The sequence below is a fragment of the Odocoileus virginianus genome, chromosome 7, assembly GCF_023699985.2.
Source record: "Odocoileus virginianus isolate 20LAN1187 ecotype Illinois chromosome 7, Ovbor_1.2, whole genome shotgun sequence".
In the NCBI taxonomy this organism is placed as follows: Eukaryota; Metazoa; Chordata; class Mammalia; order Artiodactyla; family Cervidae; genus Odocoileus; species Odocoileus virginianus.
The window spans coordinates 82,871,966-82,896,759 of record NC_069680.1 but is presented as its reverse complement, the minus strand read 5'-3'; the positions used below and the strand labels follow the sequence as shown (position 1 = coordinate 82,896,759).

At 43.4% G+C, this 24,794-nt stretch overlaps 1 protein-coding gene and 1 long non-coding RNA gene across 3 annotated transcripts in view; one reads left to right on the top strand and one right to left on the bottom strand.

Moving 5' to 3' along the window:
- Positions 1-24,794, bottom strand: part of LOC139036093 (uncharacterized) — a 39,316-nt gene that overhangs the window by 4,737 nt on the left and 9,785 nt on the right. The window contains exon 2 of the long non-coding RNA XR_011488835.1: positions 2,980-3,219. This is a non-coding gene — a long non-coding RNA (uncharacterized lncRNA). The remainder of the gene's footprint in view (positions 1-2,979; positions 3,220-24,794) is intronic.
- Positions 1-24,794, top strand: part of MAP3K21 (mitogen-activated protein kinase kinase kinase 21) — a 56,733-nt gene that overhangs the window by 26,943 nt on the left and 4,996 nt on the right. For both annotated transcript variants that reach the window (XR_011488834.1, XM_020892522.2), the window contains exons 5-9: positions 9,599-9,839; positions 19,106-19,228; positions 21,229-21,379; positions 21,771-21,868; positions 23,916-24,707. Coding sequence is in view for 1 of the 2 variants with exons in the window: in XM_020892522.2 (XP_020748181.2) it covers positions 9,599-9,839; positions 19,106-19,228; positions 21,229-21,379; positions 21,771-21,868; positions 23,916-24,707 (1,405 nt within the window). In the remaining variant the exon portion in view is untranslated. The remainder of the gene's footprint in view (positions 1-9,598; positions 9,840-19,105; positions 19,229-21,228; positions 21,380-21,770; positions 21,869-23,915; positions 24,708-24,794) is intronic.

Sequence of the window (24,794 nt, the reverse complement as noted above, 5' to 3'; positions counted from 1 at the left end):
CAGAAATGGAGAAGCTCTATACAGTCAGCAAAAACAAGACATGGAGCTGACTGTGGCTCACATCATGAGCTCCTTATTGCCAAATTCAGACTTAAATTGAAAAAAGTAGGGAAAAACCTCTAGACCATTCAGATATGACCTAAATCAAAACCCTTATGATTATACAGTGGAGGTAATGAATAGATTCAAGGGAATAGATTTGGTAAACAGAGGGCCTAAAGAACTATAGACGGAGGTTCATAACATTATACAGGAGACAGTGACCAAAACCATCCCCAAGAAAAAGAAATCCAAGAAGACAATAGTCGTTGTCTGAGGAGGCCTTACAAATAGCTGAGAGAAAAAGAGAAGTGAAAGCGAAGGAGAAGCAGAAAGATATACCCAGCTGAAGGCAGAGTTCCAGAGAATAGCAAGGAGAGATAAGAAAGCCTTCTTAAGTGAACAATGCAAAGAAATAGAGGAGAACGGTAGAATGGGAAAGACTAGAGATCTCTTCAAGAAAATTGGAGATAGCAAGAGAACATTTCATGCAAAGATGGGCACAGTAAAGGACAGAGATGGTATGGACCTAACAGAAGCAGAAGATATTAAGAAGAGGTGGCAAGAAACACAGAAGAACTCTGCAAAAAAGGCCTCAGACAGTGACTGCAGGCATGAAATTAAAAGTTGCTTGCTCCCTGGAAGAAAAGCTATGACAAACCTAGACAGCATATTAAAAAGCAGAGACATCACTTTGCCGACAAAGGTCCATATAATCAAAGCTGTGGTTTTTCTAGTAGTTATGTACGAATGTGAGAATTGGACCACAAAGAAGGCTGAGTGCTGAGGAACTGATGCTTTCAAATTGTGGTGCTGGAGAAGACTCTTCAGAGTCCCTTGGACAGCAAGGAGATTAAACCAGTCAATCCTAAAGGAAATCAATCCTGAGTATTCACTGGAAGGACTAATGCTGAAGCTGAAGCTCCAATGCTTTAGCCACCTGATGTGAAGAGCCACCTGATGTGAAGAATGACCCAGTTATTATTTTCCAAGACCCTGAAGCTGGGAAAGATTAACGGCAGGAGGAGAAGAGGGTAACAAGATGAGATGGTTGGATGGCATTATTGACTCAATGGATATGAGTTTAAGCAAACTCCAGGAGATAATGAAGGACAGGGAAGCCTGGCATGCTGCAGTCCATGGGGTCACCAAGAGTGAGACACGACTTAGCAACTGAACAACAATGTGCAATAAATGTCTGGGCAACACCACATTGCAAGTTATTGATAGACTTCATAAAGCTGTGTACTTGTCCAGGAAGGCATCTTTATATGCCATATATTTGTGATTCTAAAATTATAGAATTCTTCTCCTTCTTCTTCACTTATTCTGAATTGGAGGATAATTGCTGTCCACAGCTGTGTTGGTTTCTGCCATACATCAGCAAGAATCAGCTGTAGGCATTCACATATCCCCTCTCTCCTGAACCTCCCTGCCACCTCCCACCCCATCCCGCCCTCTAGGTTGTCCCAGAGCACCAGGCTGAGCTCCTAAAACAGTAGGGTTCTTTTTAAATAGACCATAGTGCTCTGCTAAATAGAGTCCATTCGCATGTTCCAGTGCTTGACGTAAAAATACGGGATTAGAGTGTAACTGGGTCATTCTCCCATGTTAAATTACCTTGACTTGTGTAGTATGACTCAGCATTACATCACTAGACTTTCACATTGACCATAATACTGAAGGCACATAGCCAACCTAAGTGCAGAAGAAAGAGCAAAAATGTTGTGGTTTGAATATATGTGTGTATATACACACACATATATATGCATAACAGTTCTTGAGCTAGTGTATAATAATACTGTGTATGGGGCCAAGATACTAAATTCAGTCTACGAGTAGCTTACTTCTGCTATTACCAGGCTGAATTGGGAATTAATACAAGATATGTCATGGGTATTCCCCCAACAGTAAATTTTTCTCTTAAAAAAAATACAATTTAAAAGCATGTCTTTGGGGAAATTGTTCTCAGTTTCCATGTTACAATTTCCTCCCAGCAAATGTGCTGAATGTCTGCTGTGTGCTGGGACAAGTGTGAGAGCCCTGCGATGTGGCATCCCACATCCGTGAGCAGTGCTGGACCACCAGGCTAAGGGTTTGGATCCCGCTGACACATTTTCAAAAGGGGCTTGATGTGCTACCCCGCAACCCTTGCCAGTCAACCACTGAAGTCAGAACCTCCTTCTCACTCCCCATCTGCCTTCCCTCCTCCTGCTTCCTTTGTGTGGTAATGAGATATTGTTCCCGTAGGTACCCAGTCTCAAGGGTCTTGAAGATGTGGCCTCCCCTGTGACCGAGACCATCAGTGGTAATTCACTCCCCTGACCGCTGTGGTCCTCACTCATCACCTGCCTCCCTGCAGCAGCATCCTGCCTGGGTGCCCTGCATCCAGCCTTGCTCCCCTAACTGAGCCCTTCAGCACACCGGTGACACTTCTAAAACGCAACTCAGAACCACCTTGCCTCAGTGGCCGACTCCTTTTCCTTACAATGTCCTGTGTTCTCCCACATTTAGCCTCCCTTTGTCCCCAGCCAGACTGAACTCTCCCATTTCCCCCAGTGCCGCTCTCCTGCCTTTGGCCTTTGTGTGTATTCTTTGTCCCTGCCTGGCTCACCCTCCCGCACAGCTGCTGCTTCCCCCTCAGGCCCCCAGGCCCTTCATCTTCTGCACCACATAGAGCGTCACAGCGTCCGACACTTTATCACGGCCACACTGGGTCCTACTTCATTATTATCTGCTTCTTCGTGTGTCCTGGGTCTGCCTTTCCTACTCGTTAAGTTCATGAGCTGTTCTGTTTTATCCTTGGCCACACTCATCTGGAACACTGAGCAAAGAACTTGGCACGTGGTAGACGTTCAATAGATATATTAAATACCTAAGTAAAATTTCTTTACAGGTTCCTAATATATATCTTGATAGGTGAGAGATATTAGTACTTACTCTTATTGTCATTGTAGAAAACATTTGGCTGTGCTGAGTCTCCATCGCTGTGTGCGGGCTCTTCTCTGGTTGCGGCGAACAGGGGCCGCTCTCCAGTCGCGGCGTGGGCTCGTGGCGGTGGCTTCTCCTGTCCTGGGGCACGGGCTCTGGGACGGACAGCCTTAGTAGCTGCAGTGTGTGGGGCTTCGTTGACCTGAGGCATGTGGCGTCTTCCTGCACCAGGGATCCACCCTGTGTCCCCTGCATTGACAGGCAAATTCTTAACCACTGGACCACCAGCGAAGTCCCAATTGTCATATTTTCTCAGTGAAAAGAGAATTTAAAAGTGTGTAAATGCCATGAATCCTATTTTGAATCTTACATGGAGGACACCTCAGCTGTTTAACTTCTGGTTATATATAAGAAACTCACACGTATGCGCAAGGAAATTAAGGTTATTCACTTTTAAGTATTGTTTATAATAATGAAAAACTGGAAATAACCCCAATATCCATTAATAGGGAAATAAATGCCTAAGCCATTGTATATTCTTACAGTAGAAATCTGTACAGTACTTAGATGAATGAACTCCAGCTGTATGTTTCAACATGGATAGTAGTGAGTGAGTGCTCAGTCATGTCCAGCTCTTTGTGATTTCACGGACTGGAGCCCACCAGGCTCCTCTATCCATGGGTTTTCCAGGCAAAAATACTGGAGTGGGTTGCCATTCTCTTCTCCAGGGGATCTTTCTGACCCAGGGATTGGACTCGTGTCTCTTGCATCTCCTTTGGCATGCGGAATCTTTACCACTAATGCCATCTAAATCTCAGACAATATAATATTGGGCAGAGAAAGCAGTCGCAGAAGGATAATCACATTGTATAAATTTATAAGACCACATAAAACAGTATTATTCAAATGTACAGAAAGGCAAAGTATAGACAGAGGAAGGATATAAAGGATACAGCTTAAGTTCAGCAGGTCTGAAGGTGGGGGATAGGATTCACTGTGACGCACAGAAGACTTTAACAGGTCTGAAACAGATATGGTAAAAATTTAGCATCTGATAAATATTGATAGTAAGTGCATGAGTATTTGCTGTTCTCTCTAGTTGTAGTATATATAAAAATTTCATAATTTTAACTAAAAATAAAGGTTAGAGGGAAATCTGTGAGCTGCTAAAATCCTTTTTTCTTTGTGTAAGCCATTTTTTCAAATAGTAGACTTCTAGGTAATTTACTGACTTCCTTAGATTTTTCAGTGTTTTGTGAGTTTAAAAATTCAAAACTGATAAATGCAACCTTAGACCCTGATCCCCTTAATAAGTACCTAGAGCTCATTTAATAAGAAACAGTCATCCTGTTTGAGTCTGTTCAGATCATATCGTCAGCGTCACGTTCAGCCGAGGGCACCATGTCTGAAAGGGACTTTCCCAGTAGCTCAGCAGTGAAGAGTCTGTCCGCAGGGCGGGAGACACGGGAGATGTGGGTTCGACCCCTGGGTCGGCACGATCCCCTGGAGGAGGGCATGGCAGCCCACTTTAGTATTTTTGGCTGGAGAATCCCATGGACAGAGGAGCCTGGCGGACGACAGTCCTTGGTGTCACAGAGTCGGACACGACTGAAGCGACTGAGTACCACCACGTCTTAAAGAGCTCCCCCTGGTGGACGGCCAGGGACACAGAGGGGCCTGCGCGCCGGGAGCCGCGGAGAGGAGGGTGGGGGGGGCGCAGTGCTGGGCTGTCCTCGGTGCGGGAGGGCCTTTCCGGCAGGTGAGGGAGGAGATATATTCCGGTTGTTCAGGGGTCAGAAGCAGGAGGACTCTCAGGTGAGTGCTCCAGGCATGAAGATCGGGTCTCAACAACTTCCCAGCTCTCGGAGCTGAGCAGGAGTGCAGTTGAGCCCGCTTCAGCTGTTCTGCCCCAGCCCTCGAGGAATTCAGGCAGACTGCAGGGGTGTGCACACAGGAGTCTACCAAACCGTGACCAGCCCTGCCCGCGTATATTAAGTTTTTAGCAGAATGCCAGCATCTCTAGCAGTCGAGCAGAGTGGTGCAGACCAAGGACTTGGGCCAGACTGTCTGGCTGGGGTCGGGGCGCTGCCACTGGCTGATGAAGACTGTCCTGCCATCCTCCCACACCCCCACAAAGTGTCACCGCCATGCCGTCCCCCTCCTCGAGGTGCTGTGGGCTTCCACGAGCGAGGTGTCCAGAGGGCTCAGGCTTGCGTGCTGCTTCCTAAGTGCTGACCTGTGTGCATGTTCACCTGGCAACAAAGAAAGCGTGGCTTTGACTGAAGCCGGGCAGGTTCCTGCCTGCACCCCCACCCCTGTCCCCAGCCCAGGTGTTTGGGAAGTGGGGCTCTGAGCTGGAAAATGACTGAGTGCATTACTTTTGCAGCCTTGCAGTTCTTTGAAGGATTACTGTCAGTGATATTATTAATACGTTCTTAAGATTTTTTTGGACCCCTCTCCAAATGGTTTTCAGGAATTCTAAAATGAGGTGCTTAATAGCAAAAGTAAAAAAACATTTGGGGAATGGAAGAAGACTTGGAGGAAAAATAAAACTTGGCATCACAGAATTTAAATTTTGGAAGCAATGTCATTAATAACTGACTCTTATTATTTTAAACTTGGTAATTATATATAAAATTGTAGGAGAGAAGCATAACCAGTGAGTTAATTCTCATCATAAGTTAAAGTCACTTAGTCGTGTCTGACTCTTTGTGACCCCATGGACTGTACAGTCCATGGAATTCTCCTGGCCAGAATACTGGAGTGGGTAGCCTTTGCCTTCTCCAGGGGATCTTCCCAACCCAGGCATTGAACCCAGGTCTCACAGCTGGATTCTTTACCAGCTGAACCACAAGGGAAGCTCAATTCTTATCATATGTGGTGAGAAAATAAAAAAAGCATGCTTTAAGACTGGATGTCTGCTCTTTCTCCATGTTGAGGTCTTATAAGTAGTTTCTTTGCTATTCTTTGGGTTCATTTTTGCAATATCCTGCAGTGGTGTCTTTACATATATATATATATGTATATATATATATATGATTTCTGATATATTTATGATATATGATTTCTGTACAGTGCTTTTTGAAATACAGCGTTTTGTTGTGGGCCTTGGATTTACAATTAAAGAATATATAGTCTTTTTTTTTTTTGCTGGAAGGTTTCAAGTTGCATCTTTTTTGATAGAGTCAAAAGCACAGTAGATGTGCTCTATCTGCCTTTCTTGTTCACTGATTGCTTGAGGTAGGAGGCGTCAGACTTGGAATTAATGGTCAGTGACTTGGCCGTGCTCTGCGTTATTCAGTAAACCGTGGCCTCCATAGATACCGGTGCCTCCCCAAATTCCTGGCTTCTTATCTTTGCGTGTCTGTCTCTGTGCGCTGGGTGTGTGCACCTGTCTTTGAACCACTATGCGAGGGCCTGTCGCTGTTAATGATTAACACCTCGTGCCAGGAATGTGGGTTTTCCATTACTAGAATGGCCTGTGCCAAGCAATTAAACACATAGCACTGCCTAGTAATCTCAGCAGCCAGAAGAATGTTTTTGTGTGCTTCATAATTTCAAAGAATCCAAAGAGCTTCTGATACCCCAGACTATTTTTTTTATATATATACTTTTGAATGTTTTAAAACTCATTCAGAAGAGTACTTGGCTACTTTCTCTTTGATCTTATTTTTTTCTCTTATGAAGTCTTAAGCAAGTGATTTTTTTTTTTAATTTATAAAGTCACTGCACAGGGTTTTACATTTTAGTTTGAGACCTGGAATTAAAAATGGTTTCTTATTCAATTACTGTGGCAATAACACAAAAAGCCTAAGTGAATTTACAGCCTTTATCTCTTCCTTATGCCATTTCATTCTACAATAGCTAATTGGGTTGTTATCTACACTCCTGAAAAGTAATATCTTAACAGAAGGGCAGACAGTAATGAGTTAGAAGTTGACTGGAATGATCCTCCCCAAATACACTACAGTAAAACCTCCAATTTGAACAAACTGTAAAGCCACCAGTTAAATAATGGATTCCAGAATTGTTTTAAACAGCTAGTGTTTTCTTCTTTCTTTTTCCTTCTCAAGTAATAAATAGTTATTTATATTTGGCACAATATAATGAAGAAATACTGGTCTCTCCTTATAAATCAGCTGATACATATTAGCAGAACTGATTTGAATAGTGATTGGTCTTAAGGAAATCATTTCTCTCATCATTTTGTTTATGAAATTTGTTTAGAAAAAAACAAATTGAAGGAATGTTTCAAAGCTGAGTTTCAGTCTACTTTGGTAGACTTACAGTAGTAAGATCAGAATTGATCCACAAAAAGAACCTTTATTTTTACGACTCTCCTTTTTTTCTTGATATTACCTTATTTGTTTGTGGGAGGATGCTCCTCCATATTTATTTTCCCTTATGAATCCAGTCCCATGGCTCAACTCTCCTCCTTTCCATGAGCGTCTGTCTTGCAGTGATTCTTCACATCAGTACTTTTGAGGTGGCCTCTGGAAAGTATGGCCTCATATGAAGTGTAACATGTTCGCACCAAGCTTGTAGCTCTCTAAGTTCACAGCCCAAGGCTCTGCCTGAGAAGGTGGAGTTTCTCACAAAGTTTTTGGCATTAGGATCTGGGCTTCCCTGGTAGCTCAGATGGTAAAGAACCCATCTGCAATGCCAGAGACTCAGGTTCGATCCTTGGGTCAGGTAGATCCCCTGGAGAAGGGAATGGCTACCAACTCCAGTATCCTTGCCTGGAGGAGAATTCCATGGGCAGAGGAGCCTGGTGGACTACAGTCCATGGGATCTCAGAGAGTCAGACACAACAGAGAGACTAACACACACGTTCTAAGATTAAACTTGTCTGGTGCAGTGTAAACAAAAGTCTGCAAACGCCTGGCTTTCTTTGCGAGTGCTTGATTTATGGCAGGGTAGTCTACAAGAGAAAGCAGTTCAGCACCAAAGGAAGTATTTATGTCTCTGATAAAGAACGGAACACGTTACAGAAATGGAATAAGAATGGGGATGTAGATTAAAAACTGTAGTGTTCTCAGTTTTACTAGTAATTTTTTTATAATAGGAATAAAAGTATTCTTCATAGACTTTCTATTTCTTACCAATTCAATAATTCTAAAACCAAAACTGAGAGGAAGTTACATTTTACTCAGTAAGCGTCATGACAGAGGGACTTCTGTTAGCTAATTCATGACATCCATGCTGTGAAATGACAGTTTTCATCCATCCACGGGAACCTAAACAATTCTCTGTGGACTGACTGTATTTTCCAGTGGCTTGTCCTTTTAGAGCTGTTGCATTTTCATTTCTGATGGGCCTTCACCTGACTCCTGCCACATTAGCTTTACTTTTCCCCTTAGTCTCTCCACCACAGTGTGTTAATTCCCTAAGCAAATTCTTAAATGCCCCAAGGAAGTCGCTAAGGAAAGAAATCTGAACTGCTGCAGTCTTCGGTGACTAGAAGAATTTTCCTTTAATTAATCAAGCTTTCCCTTTGGCTTTAATGGGCCTTCTTTCTTTCTTTTTCCTAATTTTTGTTGAAGCAATGTTGTGTGAGTTTCTCCTGTAAAGTGATCAGCTCTACGTATACTTATATCCTCTCCTTTTTAGATTTCCTCCCCATTTCAGTCACTGATTAGAGTTCTGGGTCTTTTCCAATGGGTCCTTCACATCAGCACTTGGTTACATTGTATGTGCCAGGTGATTGTAAAGGCCAGAAACGAGAGAGAGGGTCTTTACACTTCGGTATAAAGACACGTGATGCCTCTTCTTGGCCATGGACAGATGGGATCAGCGGCCCACAGCTTGACACCCTTCACACTTGAGCTTGTGGCCAGGTGCCCTGCATGCATCCCGTGGACGGGGTGCAGCCTGCCTGTGTCAGGGGACCAGCCCGTAGTGCCTCAGCCCAGGGGGATGCTTCCCTGCCTTCTTCTGAGTTGGGCTTTGAAAAAGGTGGGTAAAACTTTCAGAAAGAACCTTGCAGGAAGAAGGGCAAATCTGAGAAACCGCCTGGTGAGGCACAAAACTCGACACCTAATGATGCTGCGCTGTCACTTCAGTCGTGTCCAACCTTTTGCGACTTAGTGTAGCCCCCCAGGCTCCTCTGTGGGTGGGATTCTCCAGGCAAGAACACTGGAGTGGGTTGCCATGCCCTCCTCCAGGGGATTTTCCCGACCCAGGGATTGAACCTGCATCTCTTACATCTCCTGCATTGGCAGTTGAGTTCTTTACCGTCTAGCGCGCCTGGTGAGACTCCAAACCCCATACTTAATGATGCTAATAGCTCCTAATACAAATGAGCTGCTGCTGCTAAGTTGCTTCAGTCGTGTCTGACTGTGCGACCCCATGGACCGCAGCCCACCAGGCTCCTCCGTCCATGGGATTTTCCAGGCAAGAGTGCTGGAGTGGGGTGCCATTGCCTTCTCCATAGAAATAAGAACCATGGATGAAATAAGCCACTCTGCCCCCCGACCCCCACCCCCAAAACAAAGCAGAACACCCCAGAATTGCCAGATGGAGCTTGTGTGCCCCTGGCGAGCTGGGGTCCAGCCTGGCCTGGCCTGGCTGCGGGGAGGCTCCGGGAGGCCTGTAGTGACCGTGGTCCTGTCCCCCGTCCCGGCGGCAGGAGCTGCGCTCCCGGGAGGAGGAGCTGACGCGGGCCGCCCTGCAGCAGAAGTCGCAGGAGGAGCTGCTCCGGCGGCGGGAGCAGCAGCTCGCCGCGCGGGAGATCGACGTGCTGGAGCGAGAGCTCAACATCCTCATCTTCCAGCTGAACCAGGAGAAGCCCAACGTCAAGAAGAGGAAGGGCAAGTTTAAGAGGAGCCGCCTGAAGCTCAGAGACGGCCACCGCATCAGTTTACCTTCAGGTACGGCCTGCCCCACGTGCCCTCGGAATGGTGTGTTCCTCCCTCCTGTCTGCTGTTTGTTTCATCTGAGCGGGGCTGAGATTTCATGGCTGAGCATCTTCACCTCTTGCTTCAGTTGCGGTCAGAACATAACGACCTAGTGAGTTTTCACTTGTGAAACAGCCTGGGGAGGGAGCATAGGGGACCAGAAGCAGTGTATCTGACTGCGAACATCCTCTCCTACTAATGATGTTTATTGTTTACTCCTTTGGAAATCAAAGCAGAATTCCTCTTTAGCTGATTGCATTGAACCAGCACTACACAACATGGTGAAAATCCAGAACAAGCACATCTTTCTAAAAATACTTAAACAATCAAGAAACATAAAAGCAATGAAATGATTTCTTTGACCTCTACCGGTGGCAGACTTCTGTCTCTAATCATAATAGCAAGAAAAGTAGAGTACACGGAAGGATACAAACTCAAAGTAAATTAGCAGCAAAGAGCTGATTATTTATCTATATATTTAGCATGATACAACAGTTTAGGGTTTTGGTCTTTTGGTGGGCGGGGGATAAGTCAAATGGAACATTTAACTTAAACTTCGTACTTCATTTTTTAACCAAATCAAAGTCTGAAACGAAGGAACAGAGGTATATTTTAACATCGTAATTTAGGCGAACTTTTCATTAGTCATCAAAATTGTTAGGCTACCTTTTAAAATCTGTTACCTTTTAAAATCTGAACATCAATTTCTTGCTTCCACAAGGAGCTGGGCTGTTATCTGGGGCACTGAGGTTGCTGTTCGCACCCTTAGCAAGGTATATTAAGTGCCTCAGTGATCGCCCACCTTCATCTAAGGGTTCAAAATTGTTGAGGTAAAAAAGTGAAAGTTAAAGTTGGTCAGTTGTGTCCAATTCTTTGCGACCCCATGGACTGTAGGCCATGGAATTCTCCAGGCCAGAATACTGGAGTGGGTAGCCATTCCCTTCTCCAGGGGATCTTCCCAACTCAGGGATCGAACCCAGTTCTCCCACACTGTAGGCAGATTCTTTACCAGCTGAGCCAGGAGGGAAGTAAACCAGTAATTCTAGGCAACCTTTTAAAAAATATTTTAAATCATTGTGATATAACATAAATGGATTATGAAGAACTGACTTATTGGAAAAGGCTCTGATGCTGGGAAAGATTGAAGGCAGGAGGAGAAGGGGACAACAGAGGATGAGATGGTTGGATGGCATCCCTGACTCGATGGACGTGAGTGTGAGTAAGCTCCGGGAGTTGGTGATGGACAGGGAGCCTGGCGTGCTGAGGTTCATGGGGTCGCAGAGAGTCTGACATGACTGAGCAACTGAACTGGAGTGGATGACATGTTGGGAGAAACTGAACAGAATACAAAACAGCAAACATATGTCGATTCATAAAGTTCTTCGATGTTCCGTGTTGCGCTTTAAGGTCATCTCCAACGCCCCTCTGGGTCTCACAGTTGCCTTCTCACGGGAAAGGATGATGACAGAGCAAGGGCTGCGCCCGTGGGGCTGCTGTCTCGTTGCTTCAGTCAAGTCCAGCTCTTTGCCACCTGTGGACTGTAGCCTTCCAGGCTCCTCTGTCCACGGGGTTTCCCAGGCAAGAATACCGGAGAGGGCTGCCACTTCCTTCTCCTGGTCAGGGGCTGTTCCCGAGTCTCATATCTCCTGCTTGACAGGTGGGTTCTTTACCACTGAGCCACCGGGGAAGCCCAGCGCATAGAGAATGCGCAGAAGATGTGTATATCTGTGCATGCATCTGTCTCTCTATATATGTATTACATTTCAGAGTGCTCTTTACAGATTCCAGTGTTCTCCTGAGATGTTTGGTAATAGTGTGGAAATTTGATTTAAATAACAGTAACAGTAGTTTTATTTTATGTAAAATATGTATACATTGTCTTGTAAAGATACTACAAAATCCTTGCAGCTTGCTATGTATTGTGACTTCTTTGGTTGCAGAAGTCCTTAATTGATCAGAAAATTGCTGCTATGGGGTAGTCAGAAGTACACAGTATATACATCATTGATTAAGTGATTTGATGAGGTGAGAACTGGCTATGTGGTCCTCATTCATTTTACCTTTGACCTCTTTGGGAGCCAAAAAAAAGGTGCTTTTCCAGGTTCTCTTCTAATGTTTGCTTTTAGCCAAAGTGTAACTTGAAAGACAACTCACTGGACTGTCTGGCATGTCAGACATAATTTAAAATCATCTATTTTCTTTAAGGTAAGGCTTCTTTCTGCTTTTGATATAGACAATAGACAGTCAGAGAGGCATTCAGTGTGAGTTTTCTTCTCTAGTCCTGAGCTATATCAGTGTTCTTCTATCTGTGTTGTGACCATATTACCATAATTAATATTCACTGATTCCCTGGGGAAACTTTGGAGAGGGGAGCTAATTAGGAACTGATGGAAAAGAAACTTGGGGGAAACAATGAAATCATTCCAGTGATTCTTTAATTCATGAGAGAGTGATTAAACAAAATATCACAGGGTCCCTGGGGTGGTGGTTCTCAAATTTTACTTGGCTGGTACCTTGCATTTATTCAGCACTAAGTGAGTATATTTGAATATTTTTGCTGGATTTGTATCATTCCTGGATAGTACTAGTTCCCTTTTCTGTTTCTGAGAATAGAGGGGTCATTTTAGTCACATATTTTTTTTTTACCTTGTGCCACTTAATAAAAGATTCTAGTTAAAACATAACCTCAAAATCTATTGCTGTAGTCCTAATCCATTTTAAAGGCATGAAATGCAGTTTCTGTAATTTAGGGTGGTAGTTACCTCCTCTGCCCACAAGATGGTGCTACATTGCTGTGACACTGGTACCTCTATGGAAACTCATTAGAATCCCCCGACTATACAAGCCACCTCACCAACACACACAAGCAGAGTTTACTTACACAGTATCCCAACATAGGACACACATCCAAAGATCCAGAGAAAAGAATTAGAACTATAAAAACAATTATTTTTCTCCTTCAGTAGTTTTGCTTGGAGAAAGCAATTATTTGTACCTTACATTCAATGGAGTTAGTGGATTCCAATATTATGAGCTGTTAGAAAATTCTTTGAGTTACCAGATTTTAGTGCTATTTCATGGTACATAATTAAGGAAGAAACGGCTGGTAGATGACAGATTGGAGGATGATATAACTTATTTTTCCAGCTACAAACTACTTAAATCCCTTTTGCAGGAATTTTTCCATGTCTATCTAGCTTAAAGAATTTCTTAGAAATGTATCTGAAAAAAAAAAAAAAGAAATGTATCTGAGACTCCGACGAACTGGTTCTTAATATGTATGCCTGCATTTAGATCTTTAATCCATTTTGAGTTTATTTTTGTGTATGGTATTAGGAAGAGTTCTAACTTCATTCTTACAGGACAGCTGTGTGTAAAAACTGGACAGCTGTGTTTCCCAGCACCACTTATTAGAGAGACTGTCTTTTCTCCAGTGTGTATTCTTCCTCCTTTGTCAAAGATAAGGTACCCATAGGTGCATGGGCTTATCTCTGGGCTTTCTATCTTGTTCCATTGGTCTATATTTCTGGTTTTGTTCCAGTAAAACTCACTAATAGTAAATAACAGTTAAGAAAATTTTAAAAGACTTCATTCCTTTTTTTTTTTTTTATAAAGAGATGGTCTAGATAAGATAAGTAATCCAGAGAGCTCTGGTCTCAAGGCATGGGGAGCAAAAATCAGGTTCTCCTAGTAGGAGGTATTCCCTTAGGGTAAGAATTCTAAGAGATATTTTTTCCTTCAAGCTTTCTGTACTGTTTGGGAATTAAACTGATTGGGGTTCAGTTAACCTTCAACTAGCATTGTGTACTCAATTGGTGCAATTGAAGGTTCATAATTTTCATAGATACCCCCTTATCTTTTCTTTTTAATTGTTTTGAAAAATTGGTCAGCCAGTGTAACAAGGGCATTGTGTGTGAGCAACTTTCACACACACACACACACACACACACACACACACACAGAGATCAACCTAGATTGTCTTTTTTGACTAGAGTAGCCAAATCCTCACCTAAGCCTTCTAAAAAGGTGGAGTTAAGCAAAGAATCATTTTGGTGGTTAGAGAATGATTCAGATGACAAGCCAGAACATTGCTTAAAAGTTCTTTCAAACAATTGTTATTAAATTTGAATAATTATCTAATTATTGTAATTTAGTCCTTCATAATCACTGATGACAGCTTGTCATCTTATGGCTATTTATAGCTGGGATGATTTATTGCTGGAAAACTCAAATGTAATTATTCCTGTTGACAATCCTGCATAGCTACCTAATAAGGAAGGTGAACGATTATGCAATGAGGCGGCATAATCTAAGAGTTGGTAAATTAAATTGTGTGCAGTCTTGGGACTTGTAGAGAGAGAAAGAATGGTTATGGCAGATACATTTATACAGTGACCACTTTACATCACTCCTTCTGTATTATGTTCGTTTTGAACCCAAGTTGTGTTTTTAGAACATATAAAATAGATCAAAGAGGTTTTGAAACTTTCAGGAGTTGGTATGTCTCTAAAACCAGGGTATTCTAACTTCAACCACTTCACAAGAGCCAGAGGCCTGCCACACTCACCTGTCTGGCATGCGTGAATGTGAGCAAGCGTGTGTACATGCCTAGGGAGAAAAGGCAGAAGCCCCAAAAGGACTTTTCAAAGGATACTGCAACTTTTAGTGTAAAATGAGGATTCCCACTGAGCCGTGTCAGTGTCCTTCATAAAACATAAATATTGCCAGTGAAAATATACAGGTTTAATCAAAAGCCTGTGGACCACGTGATAACCTGCCATGAGCAGATGCCTTGAGAACAGGTCTAGCAAGCAGTCCAGAAAACACTGGGCATCAGCCAGGACCCCTTAACAGTTCAGCCTGAGTTTTCCTCAATCTGTAACTGGGACAGAATCAACCTTTCTCTGTTTCAAAGGAACAGGATGTTTATCATAAAGAATGTTTTGTTTATGTTTAAAGCACAGAGTGCTCTTTTTTTCCCCTGAGTACAAGTATTTGGTTTTTTTCAGAAAACCAGAAGCACTCTCAGTCTTAGGTATTATTAAGATCCAGTCTTGTGCCTTTGCAACTACCCTGGGCCTTAAAACCTTCCGTGTTGGCTCCCTGACCTGTGCCTGTCGTCTCTTCTCCCATCACTTGTTCTTCGTGGTTTTCCATTCAGATACTGTGGCCTGGTTCTGTTATTCTAGTTCTGAGGCCTGCGAGTGCACGCATGCCTTCTACTCTGGGCTGCAGGCTCCTCTCGCTATAAAAACTTCCATGTGCTTATATGTGCTCAGTTGTGTCTGACTCTTTGTGATCCCATGGACTGTAGCCCACCAGGCTCCTCTGTCCATGGGATTTTCCAGGCAAGAATACTGGAGTTGGTTGCCATTTCCTCCTCCAGGGGATCTTCCCGACCCAGGGATCAAACCCACATTTACTGCAGCTCCTGCATTGCAGCTGGATTCTTTACCACTGAGCCACCAGGCTAGCTGAACCTTTATAAAGCTCTTTGGTCTAAATTGTTTCATATCTTTGGGTGAGAATATTTCTTTCTTTTCCTTTCCCTTCCCCCTAGTTCAGTTAGACATCTGTTCTGATGAACTGTTTTCTTGAATCAATTCTTTCCCTTTCTTAAGCCGCTTTGCCTGGTCAGATCATTCTTTCTTAGATGGTAGGGGGACAGAGCTCCCATCTGGCACTTCACTTCCATCTGCATTGTCTTCAAAACATGATCTCTGCGCTCATGAATACTGTAATCTCAAACAGAGAAAACACTCATTCAGCAAAGATTTGCTCAGCATCTTTCCTGTGCATGGCTCTGTGCCCATTTGGGGGAGATGTTGCAGTGATGGCAACTAACAACCCTCCCAATAGAGAACTAACATTGTATTGGAGGGGGTGAGTCTAAGCTAATAATTAAACAAATGTTCTTTTGTTTTGGCTGTAATTATTAACTACTGTGAAGGAAAAGTCATATGACAGTGATTAGTGGAGCGATGTCTCCTGATCTAAGGCAATCACAAATAGCTTCTCCAAGAATAAAAATTTAAATTGAGACTCAAAGTAGGAATTTGCCAAATATGTGGTCTGGCATGCATGCTCAGTCATGTTGGACTTTTTGCAACCCCATGGACCATAGCACATCAGACTCCTTTGCCCATGGGATTTCCCAGGCAAGAATACTGGAGTGGGTTGCCATTTTCTACTCCAGGGGATCTTCCTGACCCAACCAGGGATCAAACCCACATCTCCTGCATTGGCAGGCAGATTCTTTACCACTGAGCCACCTAGGAAGCCCCACCAAATTTGAAGGGAAGCCAAAGAACAGGCAGGAAGCACATGGGAAGAAGTTTGGTTTCTTTGAGGAATTGAAAAAAGACCATTATGGTTTGACTGTACCTGCTGGTTCAAATTCAGCCTCCCACCTCTTTCCTGTAGCCCGCAAACTAAGAACGGTTTATACACTTTAAATACTAGAAAAGAAGATTTTCTGACCCATGAATCTTCCAGGAAAGGTAAACTGCAGCGTCCATAGCAGCATTGCGTTGGAACACATGCCTTTGTTTTTGTTGGAATGCTTTCCTGCTCCGTCAGCAGACCATGTGGCTCATAGGAACTGCAATATTTACTGTGTGGCACTTCTTTGGAAAAGCCTGCTCTCCCCTGGTCTAGACCATGGTGAGTGATGGGTGGCACAAACAACCCATATCAGATTTGCAAGGAATTAGAGGGGATGTTATGATTTCGACCTATAATTTTAAGAATGGTGAGAACCCTTCAAAGGACTTTAAGCAGGAAATGACAAGCATGTACCTCGTGATTTCCCTGATGGTCCAGTGGTTAAGAATCTGCCTTCCAGTGCAGGGGATGTGGGTTCGACCCCTGGTTGGGGAACTAATATCCCATGTGCCTCAGAGCATCTAAGCCTGTGTGCCACAGCTACTGCGTCCGTGCTGCAGCAGAGACCCTCACAGCCACAAATAAATAAGCAAGCAGGCCTCTGGCTGCTGTGAGGTAGATCTGAGGGCTCAGGTGGAGTTGCTGGAAGATGATAGACCAAAGGATTGGAGCAGCCTCAGCGTGAAATGGTGGTGGTGGAGATGGAGAGAACAGGAAGTGTCATTAATGTGTGTTAAGTATTTTTTATGCTTACATGCTTAGTCACTCAGTCACATCCAGCTCTTTTGTGACCCTGTGGACTGTAGCCCACCAGGCCCCTCTGTCCATGGGATTTCCCAGGAGAGGATACTGGAGTGGGTTGCCAATTTCCTCCTCCAGAGACGGAACCCCAGTCTCCTGTATTGGCAGAAAGATTCTTTACCACTGAGCCACCTGGAAAGCCCAAGTACTTTCTGTACTTCTTTGTATTTAAGTTTTCCCAACTGTCCTGTGAAGTGGGAATCATTATTTTTTCCATTTTTGTCAATGAAGATGCTGTGACTTACAGAGATGAAGTCACTTTCCACAAATTCATGTGGCTTAGTAAGTGGTAAGTTGGGCTTCACATGTGGAGTTTGCTGACTCCAGAACCTGGAATAGAAATTTCTCAACAATAGTTCTAAGAAGAATACAGAACAGAATTTACAAGATATTTTGTGTTTGATTGGATGTGGAAGGTTAGGGAGAACACAATATCAAGGAAAGCTTCAGATTTCTAACATGAGTAATTGGATAGCTGTCTTGTCTACCAAATTTGAACTCCTCATTCAATAACATGTGCTTCTTGAAAGTATAATTATTTTATACAATAAGGTAAATTATAGCTTTCTTCAAGTGTAAAATGAACATGTCAAAGATTTTATTTAATTAATATTGATTAATTAATTTTAATGGGGAATTAGTTAAAACTGGTTCACATGGGAATTTGAGGAGCTTAGTATTTATGGTCAATTTAATAAAGAAATCTTAGCATTCGATTGCTAGGCTACATACAAACTTGGTTAATGCCCAATATGGCAATAAATAATAACCTTTGGGATTTTCTTTCACACCAGGCAAAAATTATTTGCATCATCACCAGACTAAATCTACAAGTTAACCTCTGTGTCTACTGAGTTGTAAAAATAGCCCCATCAATATAAAATTAGTCAGAGGTTAAGCTTGACACCATGATGAAAGAATACCCAGTCATTTCTTTTTCCTGCTTCTAAGTTTTCAATACTTTTTCTGACAGTTTACAAAGTTTTCTTTCCTCTGGTAATATTACTTTTCTTTCATATGTTCCCATAGTTCTTGGCATTTTGTCTGGCATGACTGTATCACAGTTAGATAATAATAACCATCATCTGTAGGTACCTTAGCCACCAAATGCTTTTAATGTTTAGGCTAACCCTAACTGGGTCTGAAGATGAAACTGACAAAGCCAAATCAATAGCGGAAAAGCATAAAAATGTGTTTAATATAAGTTTCTGTGACATGGGAGCCTGCATAAGGAAATGAATACCCCCCAAAAAACCAGACCTGAATATTTCCATGCTAGGTTGATGAAGAGTGAACCGTCTTGTAGAAATGTAACAGGTTAAGGAGTAAATGTGGCTTCCTGGGTGGCTCTGTGGTAAAGCATCTGCCTGGAGTTTGATCCTGGGTCAGGAGGATCCCATGGAGGAGGAAACGGCAACCCACCCCAGTGTTCTTGCCTGGGAAATCCCATGGGCAAAGGAGCCTGGTGGCCTACAGTCCACGGGGTCACGAAGAGCTGGACACGACCGAGTGGCTAAACACCACCACAGAGGAGCAAGCGTTGGGGCAGCATGTCCTGAACCCACATGAGGAGGGTTTCTGTGCTAATCACCACGGCAGCCCCGCGGTGGTGTCTGCCGTGCTAGTCAAAAGCCGCGGAAAGCGGCTCCAAGAGGCACCCTGCGGGCTGGGGTCCACAGTCAGTGACAGAACCAGGGCGCGTTTAACCCAGGCTGTCTCCTCTTTCAGTTTCCTGTCGACTGTGTCGGCCTGAACGCAGGGAGCTCTTTTTCCCGGGAGACTGCTGGGTTCTGCAGATGCTCAGTAATAGTTCATTTCCTTCTGAGAGTGTGTGTCCCAGTGTGCTGCCTCCTGTACCAAGATTCTGAGTCATTATTTATGGACTCGAATCCTGAATGAAGGAGAAGAAAGAAAACAGGAACAGACTCTGAGACATACCGTATTCTTACTGCCTGGCAGTTTCTGCTTTTATTGCCACATACCAAAGACGGGGCTCTGAAAATCACCTAACACCCTCAAATCTCAGTTCTCATTTTTTTCCCCATGTCCAACAGACTTCCAGCACAAAATAACGGTGCAGGCGTCCCCCAACTTGGACAAACGAAGAAGTCTGCACAGCAGCAGCTCCAGCCCGCCCAGCAGCCCCACGGTGATCCCCCGCCTCCGAGCGATACAGCGTAAGCTCTCTCCCCCTTGGGGTCTTCTGGGTGGGTTTCTGTCACTAATGGACTTGGATTCAATTTAAGCAGACATGTTTTTATAACTGGTTTCTAAGCATGTGAAACACAGGAGGTATCATAACTATTTGGAAATCAAAATTTTCTTCTTAGTCTAATTTTCTTATTTTCACAGTAAATGATTTTTAGACTCCACACAATTGGTGACGTTACCAGGCCACAGAGTAGAAACTCAAATGAGATCTCAAGACATTTTGTGAAGCCTGTACCTGCGATGTTTGTATAACTTAATTACATCAGTAGCATACTTGTGGATATTTTGAAAACTGAAATCCAGAATATGGGGTTACTTCCAGTTGTTTTGTAAAGAAAACAGTATTCTGCTTTTGGGGATTTAGCTCTCATTTGGTGTGTATTGACCAACCTAATGCACATGGCCCCCACGTTAGGGTAATTCAACTTAGGGTTTTTTGACTTTACAATGGTTTTAAACTGATTCACGTTCAGTGGAAACCATGCTTTGAATTTTGATCTTTTCCTGGGGAGTGATGCAAGGCACCCTTCTCTCTCAAGATGCTGGGCTCCCAGTCAGCCCTGCCATCATGAGGAGAAATAAGCCATATACTCACAGCTGCTCTGTTTTTCCGTTTCACTACTGGATTCCGTCAGTTACATGAGATATTTAAGTTTATTATAAAATAGGCTTTGCATTCGATGATTTTGCCCAACTATAGACCAGTGTGACTGTTCTAAGCGGGTTTCCCAGGTGGCTCAGATGGGAAAGAATCTGTCTGCCACGCAGGGACACGGGTTCATTCCCTGAATCGGAAAGATCTCCTGGAGAAGGAAATGGCCTCCACTCCAGTATTCTTGCCTGGGAAATCCCATGGACAGAAAAGCCTGGAGGGCTACAGTCTATAGGGTCACCACAGAGTTGTACACAACTTGGCAACTAAGCAAACACAGTAACTCTTCTAAGCACAGTTTTAAAAATTAATTAATTTATTTTAATTGGAGGCTAATTACTTTACAATATGGTAGTGGTTTTCGCCATACATTGACGTGAGTCAGCCATGGCGGTACATGAGCACATTTAAGGCAGGCTGGGCTAAGCCATGTTTGGTAGGTCAGGTGTATTAACTACATTTTCACCTTACCATGGTTTATTGGGATGTAACCACATCATAAGTCGAGGAAGATCTGTCCTTCAAAATACCACTTAGTATTTGGTTTTAGAGTGTTCAGCCTAGTGGAAAAAATACATAAACTAATTCATCAAGCCGTGCGAGTTTTAGTTAGACCCGAAGTGTATATTTTTACCCCCTGTGTAGATGTGTCATAATGTTTTCAGCTGTGTTTTTAGGACCTCTGGTGTGTGACAGGATTGTTTTCCAAGTGTGTAGCAACCACAGCCACTCTCCCCATGATTCTCAAGCAGAGAGGGGCTGGCAGTTGTGTCATACATGTGTGTCAGCGACAGGTGGAGGTCAGACGTGAGTGTAAACCTCCCCACAAGGGAATGAGATAAGGCAAGATGTGGGAAAACTTGTATGTGTTCAGATTTTAAAAGGTAATTGTAGCCAAACAGTTGTGATGACTAAGGAAATAGTAGCTGAAATTACAGTTTCAAAATAGACCTTTGTTCTTACGTTCTAAACTTTGATTTGGTTAAAAAATTAAGTACTAAGTTAAATGTTCAATTTGCCTTTATTTTTTCTCCCAAGTAAAATGAAATCCTAACTATTGCATCATGTTAAATGCATAGATAAAGAAATAATCAGACCTTTATGGCTACCTCAAATTAGTATCTTTTACTTTTCTAACTATTACGTTTAGAGACAGACGTTTGCCTTGAGTAGGGTGAAAGAAATAATTTCTTCATTGTTTTCATGTTTCTCAATCATCTATACACTTTGAGTAAGATAGTTTTACAACTGATTTGATTCATCCTAAAACTTAAAAAATTTGTAATTGGTTAATGAGTGATGCTCTCTGTTTAGTGACCTCAGATGAAAGCAATAAAACTTGGGGCAGAAACACCGTCTGTCGACAAGAAGAATTTGAAGATATAAAAAGGAATTTCAAGAAAAAGGGTTGTACCTGGGGTCCAAATTCGATTCAAATGAAAGAAAGAACTGATTGCAAAGAAAGGTACATGTGTGACATTGGTGGTATTTCAGTCTGCACTGTGACACGGGGCACTGCTTTTTTATTCATTTACTTTTTACCGGGGCCTTTTAAATGTTGCATTGGCCAGACTTACCTTTTAAAAAGCAGTTAGAGTAATACAAAGATACCTGAATAGTAAGTTAACTTCTAGGACGAGCTTATCACACTAAATTAATTATTATTTGGTTAAGCAGTAAAAAATGCTTTTCCTGTCTCGTGTTAAGGTTTTACTGGTGCTTTGTTAGCTCTGTAAACACAGGATCCAAATGTGTTTTCTTTACCACCTAAAAATTTTGTTAATGTGTATTTACCAAAACCTAATTTGTGTTTCATGTGGTTCTATTATATCAAAATAAACATTTTTCTCTTGTAGAATAAGACCTCTCTCAGATGGCAACAGTCCTTGGTCAACCATATTAATAAAAAATCAGAAAACCATGCCATTGGCTTCATTATTTGTGGACCAGCCAGGTAAATGGATTTCAGGGAACAGACTTAGCATCTGAGTGCTCTGGAAGTGATGTCAGAAGGGTTAGCAGCATCAGAGTGGCAGTGGGGTGGACTGAGCTTTTTGAGCTCAGTCCTGGCAGGCTTCTGGCAGAGAGTGGTCATCAGGCTCCACGCTGTTTACTAGGAATTTGTAACTCCTATTCTTTATCAGAAAAACTAGTGTAATTTATTAGATAGATCCAAATTAATTGAGTATGAATATGAATATGAATAATTGAATATGAAAATGTAGGCACCCTGAAATTTTACTGAGGTTATATTCCCACCCCACAACATGATAAAATATTGTCAAGCTAGTTAGCTGTGGAAAACTACTGCTGGAGAGTATTACATTGGAATCTCTAATTTAAGTAAGTCATCATTGCTTTCAATATTCAACATTCCTGTTCGGTGTTCAGATATTAAAAGATTGAAGAGATATGGCAGCTGTTGAAAACCTTCAATGGTGGCTGTCATCAAAGAAGACAAAATTGGTCTTTACCCTCAACAACTTAAGACAGCTCTTTGATACTGTGATGAAAGGAAAGATGCTTTAGCTAAACATGGTATAAATGTCTTGAATTTATTATCAGTGCTGTGTTCAATTTTACACACACCTTATCACTCACTGTTCATGTTTAGTTTTCTTCTGTGTTATCACAACCATGTGGTTTCAGCATAAATATCTGCATGAACATTGAGGTAAACAGAGGCAGGTCCCCTCTGAATCCTGGATTCAGAGCACTTTCTGACACCAGATTTGTTACTGTGTGCTGACTCTAGGCAAGAGGTTCTCTCTATATACTGCAGTGCGTCATCAAATGTCATTTGAGGAGTCATGAAGGGCAATTAATAGTAACAAAGCTGTTATTTCTACAGTACATGTTTCATTATTTGTGACTGGATAGTCCTCCTGCCTTTTTTTTTTAATGTTTTTATTCTTTCTTAATATATTTTGATCCTATTAATAACTCCTCCACAGGACAGTTGGAGGAAGTCAAAGGATTTATGTGGCTGACCCAGCTGGGTCTCCACGAAGTTAACCCTGTAGTTCATTGGAAGGGGCAGTGAGCAAAGGGCTTACACTGTCTGTCCTGCCTGAAGGCCCCCTCCCACCTCCCATCTGTGTGGCCTGGTCCTTCTATGAGTTTATGTCTCAGCTCAAGCTTTTCTGGAAAGCCTTCCCTGACCACCTCAGCTGAAGTATCTCACCCCAGCCCTCTACCTCAGTACCTGTTTTTATTTATTTATCACTGTTTTGTTTTTTATCTCATGAGGCAGATTTTTCTTTCATTCTTCAAGAAGGAAAAGCACGCAAAAGCACACAAAAGAAATGCAGAAAAATGTGGTAGGGTAAAAGTGACACAAGCCAGAATATTCAAGCGGCCTTATTTTGTTGCTCCATTTTCCCCATAACATTTTTTGGTTTTGTTTTTATTTTTTAATTTATTTATTGGAGGATAATTGCTTTACAATATTGTGTTGGCTTCTACCATATATCAACATGAATCAGTCCTGGTTATACCTATGTCCCCTGCCTCTTGAACCTCTCTCCCTATTCATCACTCTTACCTAAAATTCTTATTTGTCTGCACAGAACCCATAATGTATGTGTTCTTCATCACCCGCAAATTAGAATGTCAACTCAAAGCCAAAAAGTTTATCTGTTGTGTTCACCACTCTACCCCCAGTGCCTGGTGCCTAGCAAGCATTCAACATCTCTCAAATGCCTAAGTGACTCCCAAAAGGACGATATGATCTTGTGCAGATATTGATCACGTTTACCTTGGTTTCAGGGCTTGCAAATGCCCCTGCTTGCCGGCTCCTCTGCAGGGAGCCTGAGTCACCGCACCCTGGATACCCTTCTGCAGGGTCCTCCTGGACGAACCATTTGCCAAACAGAAAAGGACTCCATGTGTCATAATGTAGAATATGTATCTATTAGATTTCAGCTTTGTTTTACAATGTAGTTTTCATGGTTTTTGCTGTAAAATGGTCCTAGCGTGTGTGCGTTTATCCTTCTCTGTAGGTGCTTGTGAAGAGCCAAAACTTGCCCCTGACGGGTTGGAACACAGAAAACCAAAGCAGATAAAATCGCCAACTCAGGCCTACATCGATCTACCTCTTTGGAAAGATGGCCAGAGAGAGAACCCAGTGGAACCCGAAAGCTGGGAGGAGGGAACCCCAGTGAGCCCTGCTGCCGACACTCCTCAGGGGAGCCCCCCAAACAGTCTGAGCAGATCCCCCCCGAGAAAGAAAACGGAGTCCGCTCTGTACGGCTGCACCATGCTGCTGGCATCGGTGGCCCTGGGCCTGGACATACGGGAGCTCACGAAAGCACAGGCTCCTGAAGACCCGTTGCCCAAGGAAGACAGGAAGAAACGTGAAGGCATCTTCCAGCGGGCACCGAAGTCCCGCCGCAGTGCCAGCCCTGCGGCAAGGCTGCTGGCTGCGGGCGAGGGAGCCGGCAGCACCCCCTCACTGCCACCGTCCACCACTGCAAACCTCCTGTCGGCGCCTTCCCTCTCCACCAAGTGCCTGCTGCAGGCCGCCGGCGAAGACTGCTTCGAGAGCAGCACGCACGTCTCCTGTGCCCCTCGGGCGCCCACCCCAGACCCCTGCGCTGCCTTTGGAGGGAGGGGCCGGAAGTCCACCGCCGTGCCCGGACTGGAGACCAGCCGTGACGGGTGGGGAAACCTGCCTCCCTCCTTCGCGGAGCTGACACGTAGGGGGACGGCAGCGGCTCACGCTGCTGCTTCCAGAGAGAGAGCGGCTCGTCACCGCAGGACCATGTCTGACGGAAGCGCTCCCCGGCCCCCAGGTAGGCTGCCTTCACGGCTGACGGTACCAGACACCGCTGCAGAGACTGGACCGTGAAACTGTATGACTCTCTGGTTCCCTTTTCCAC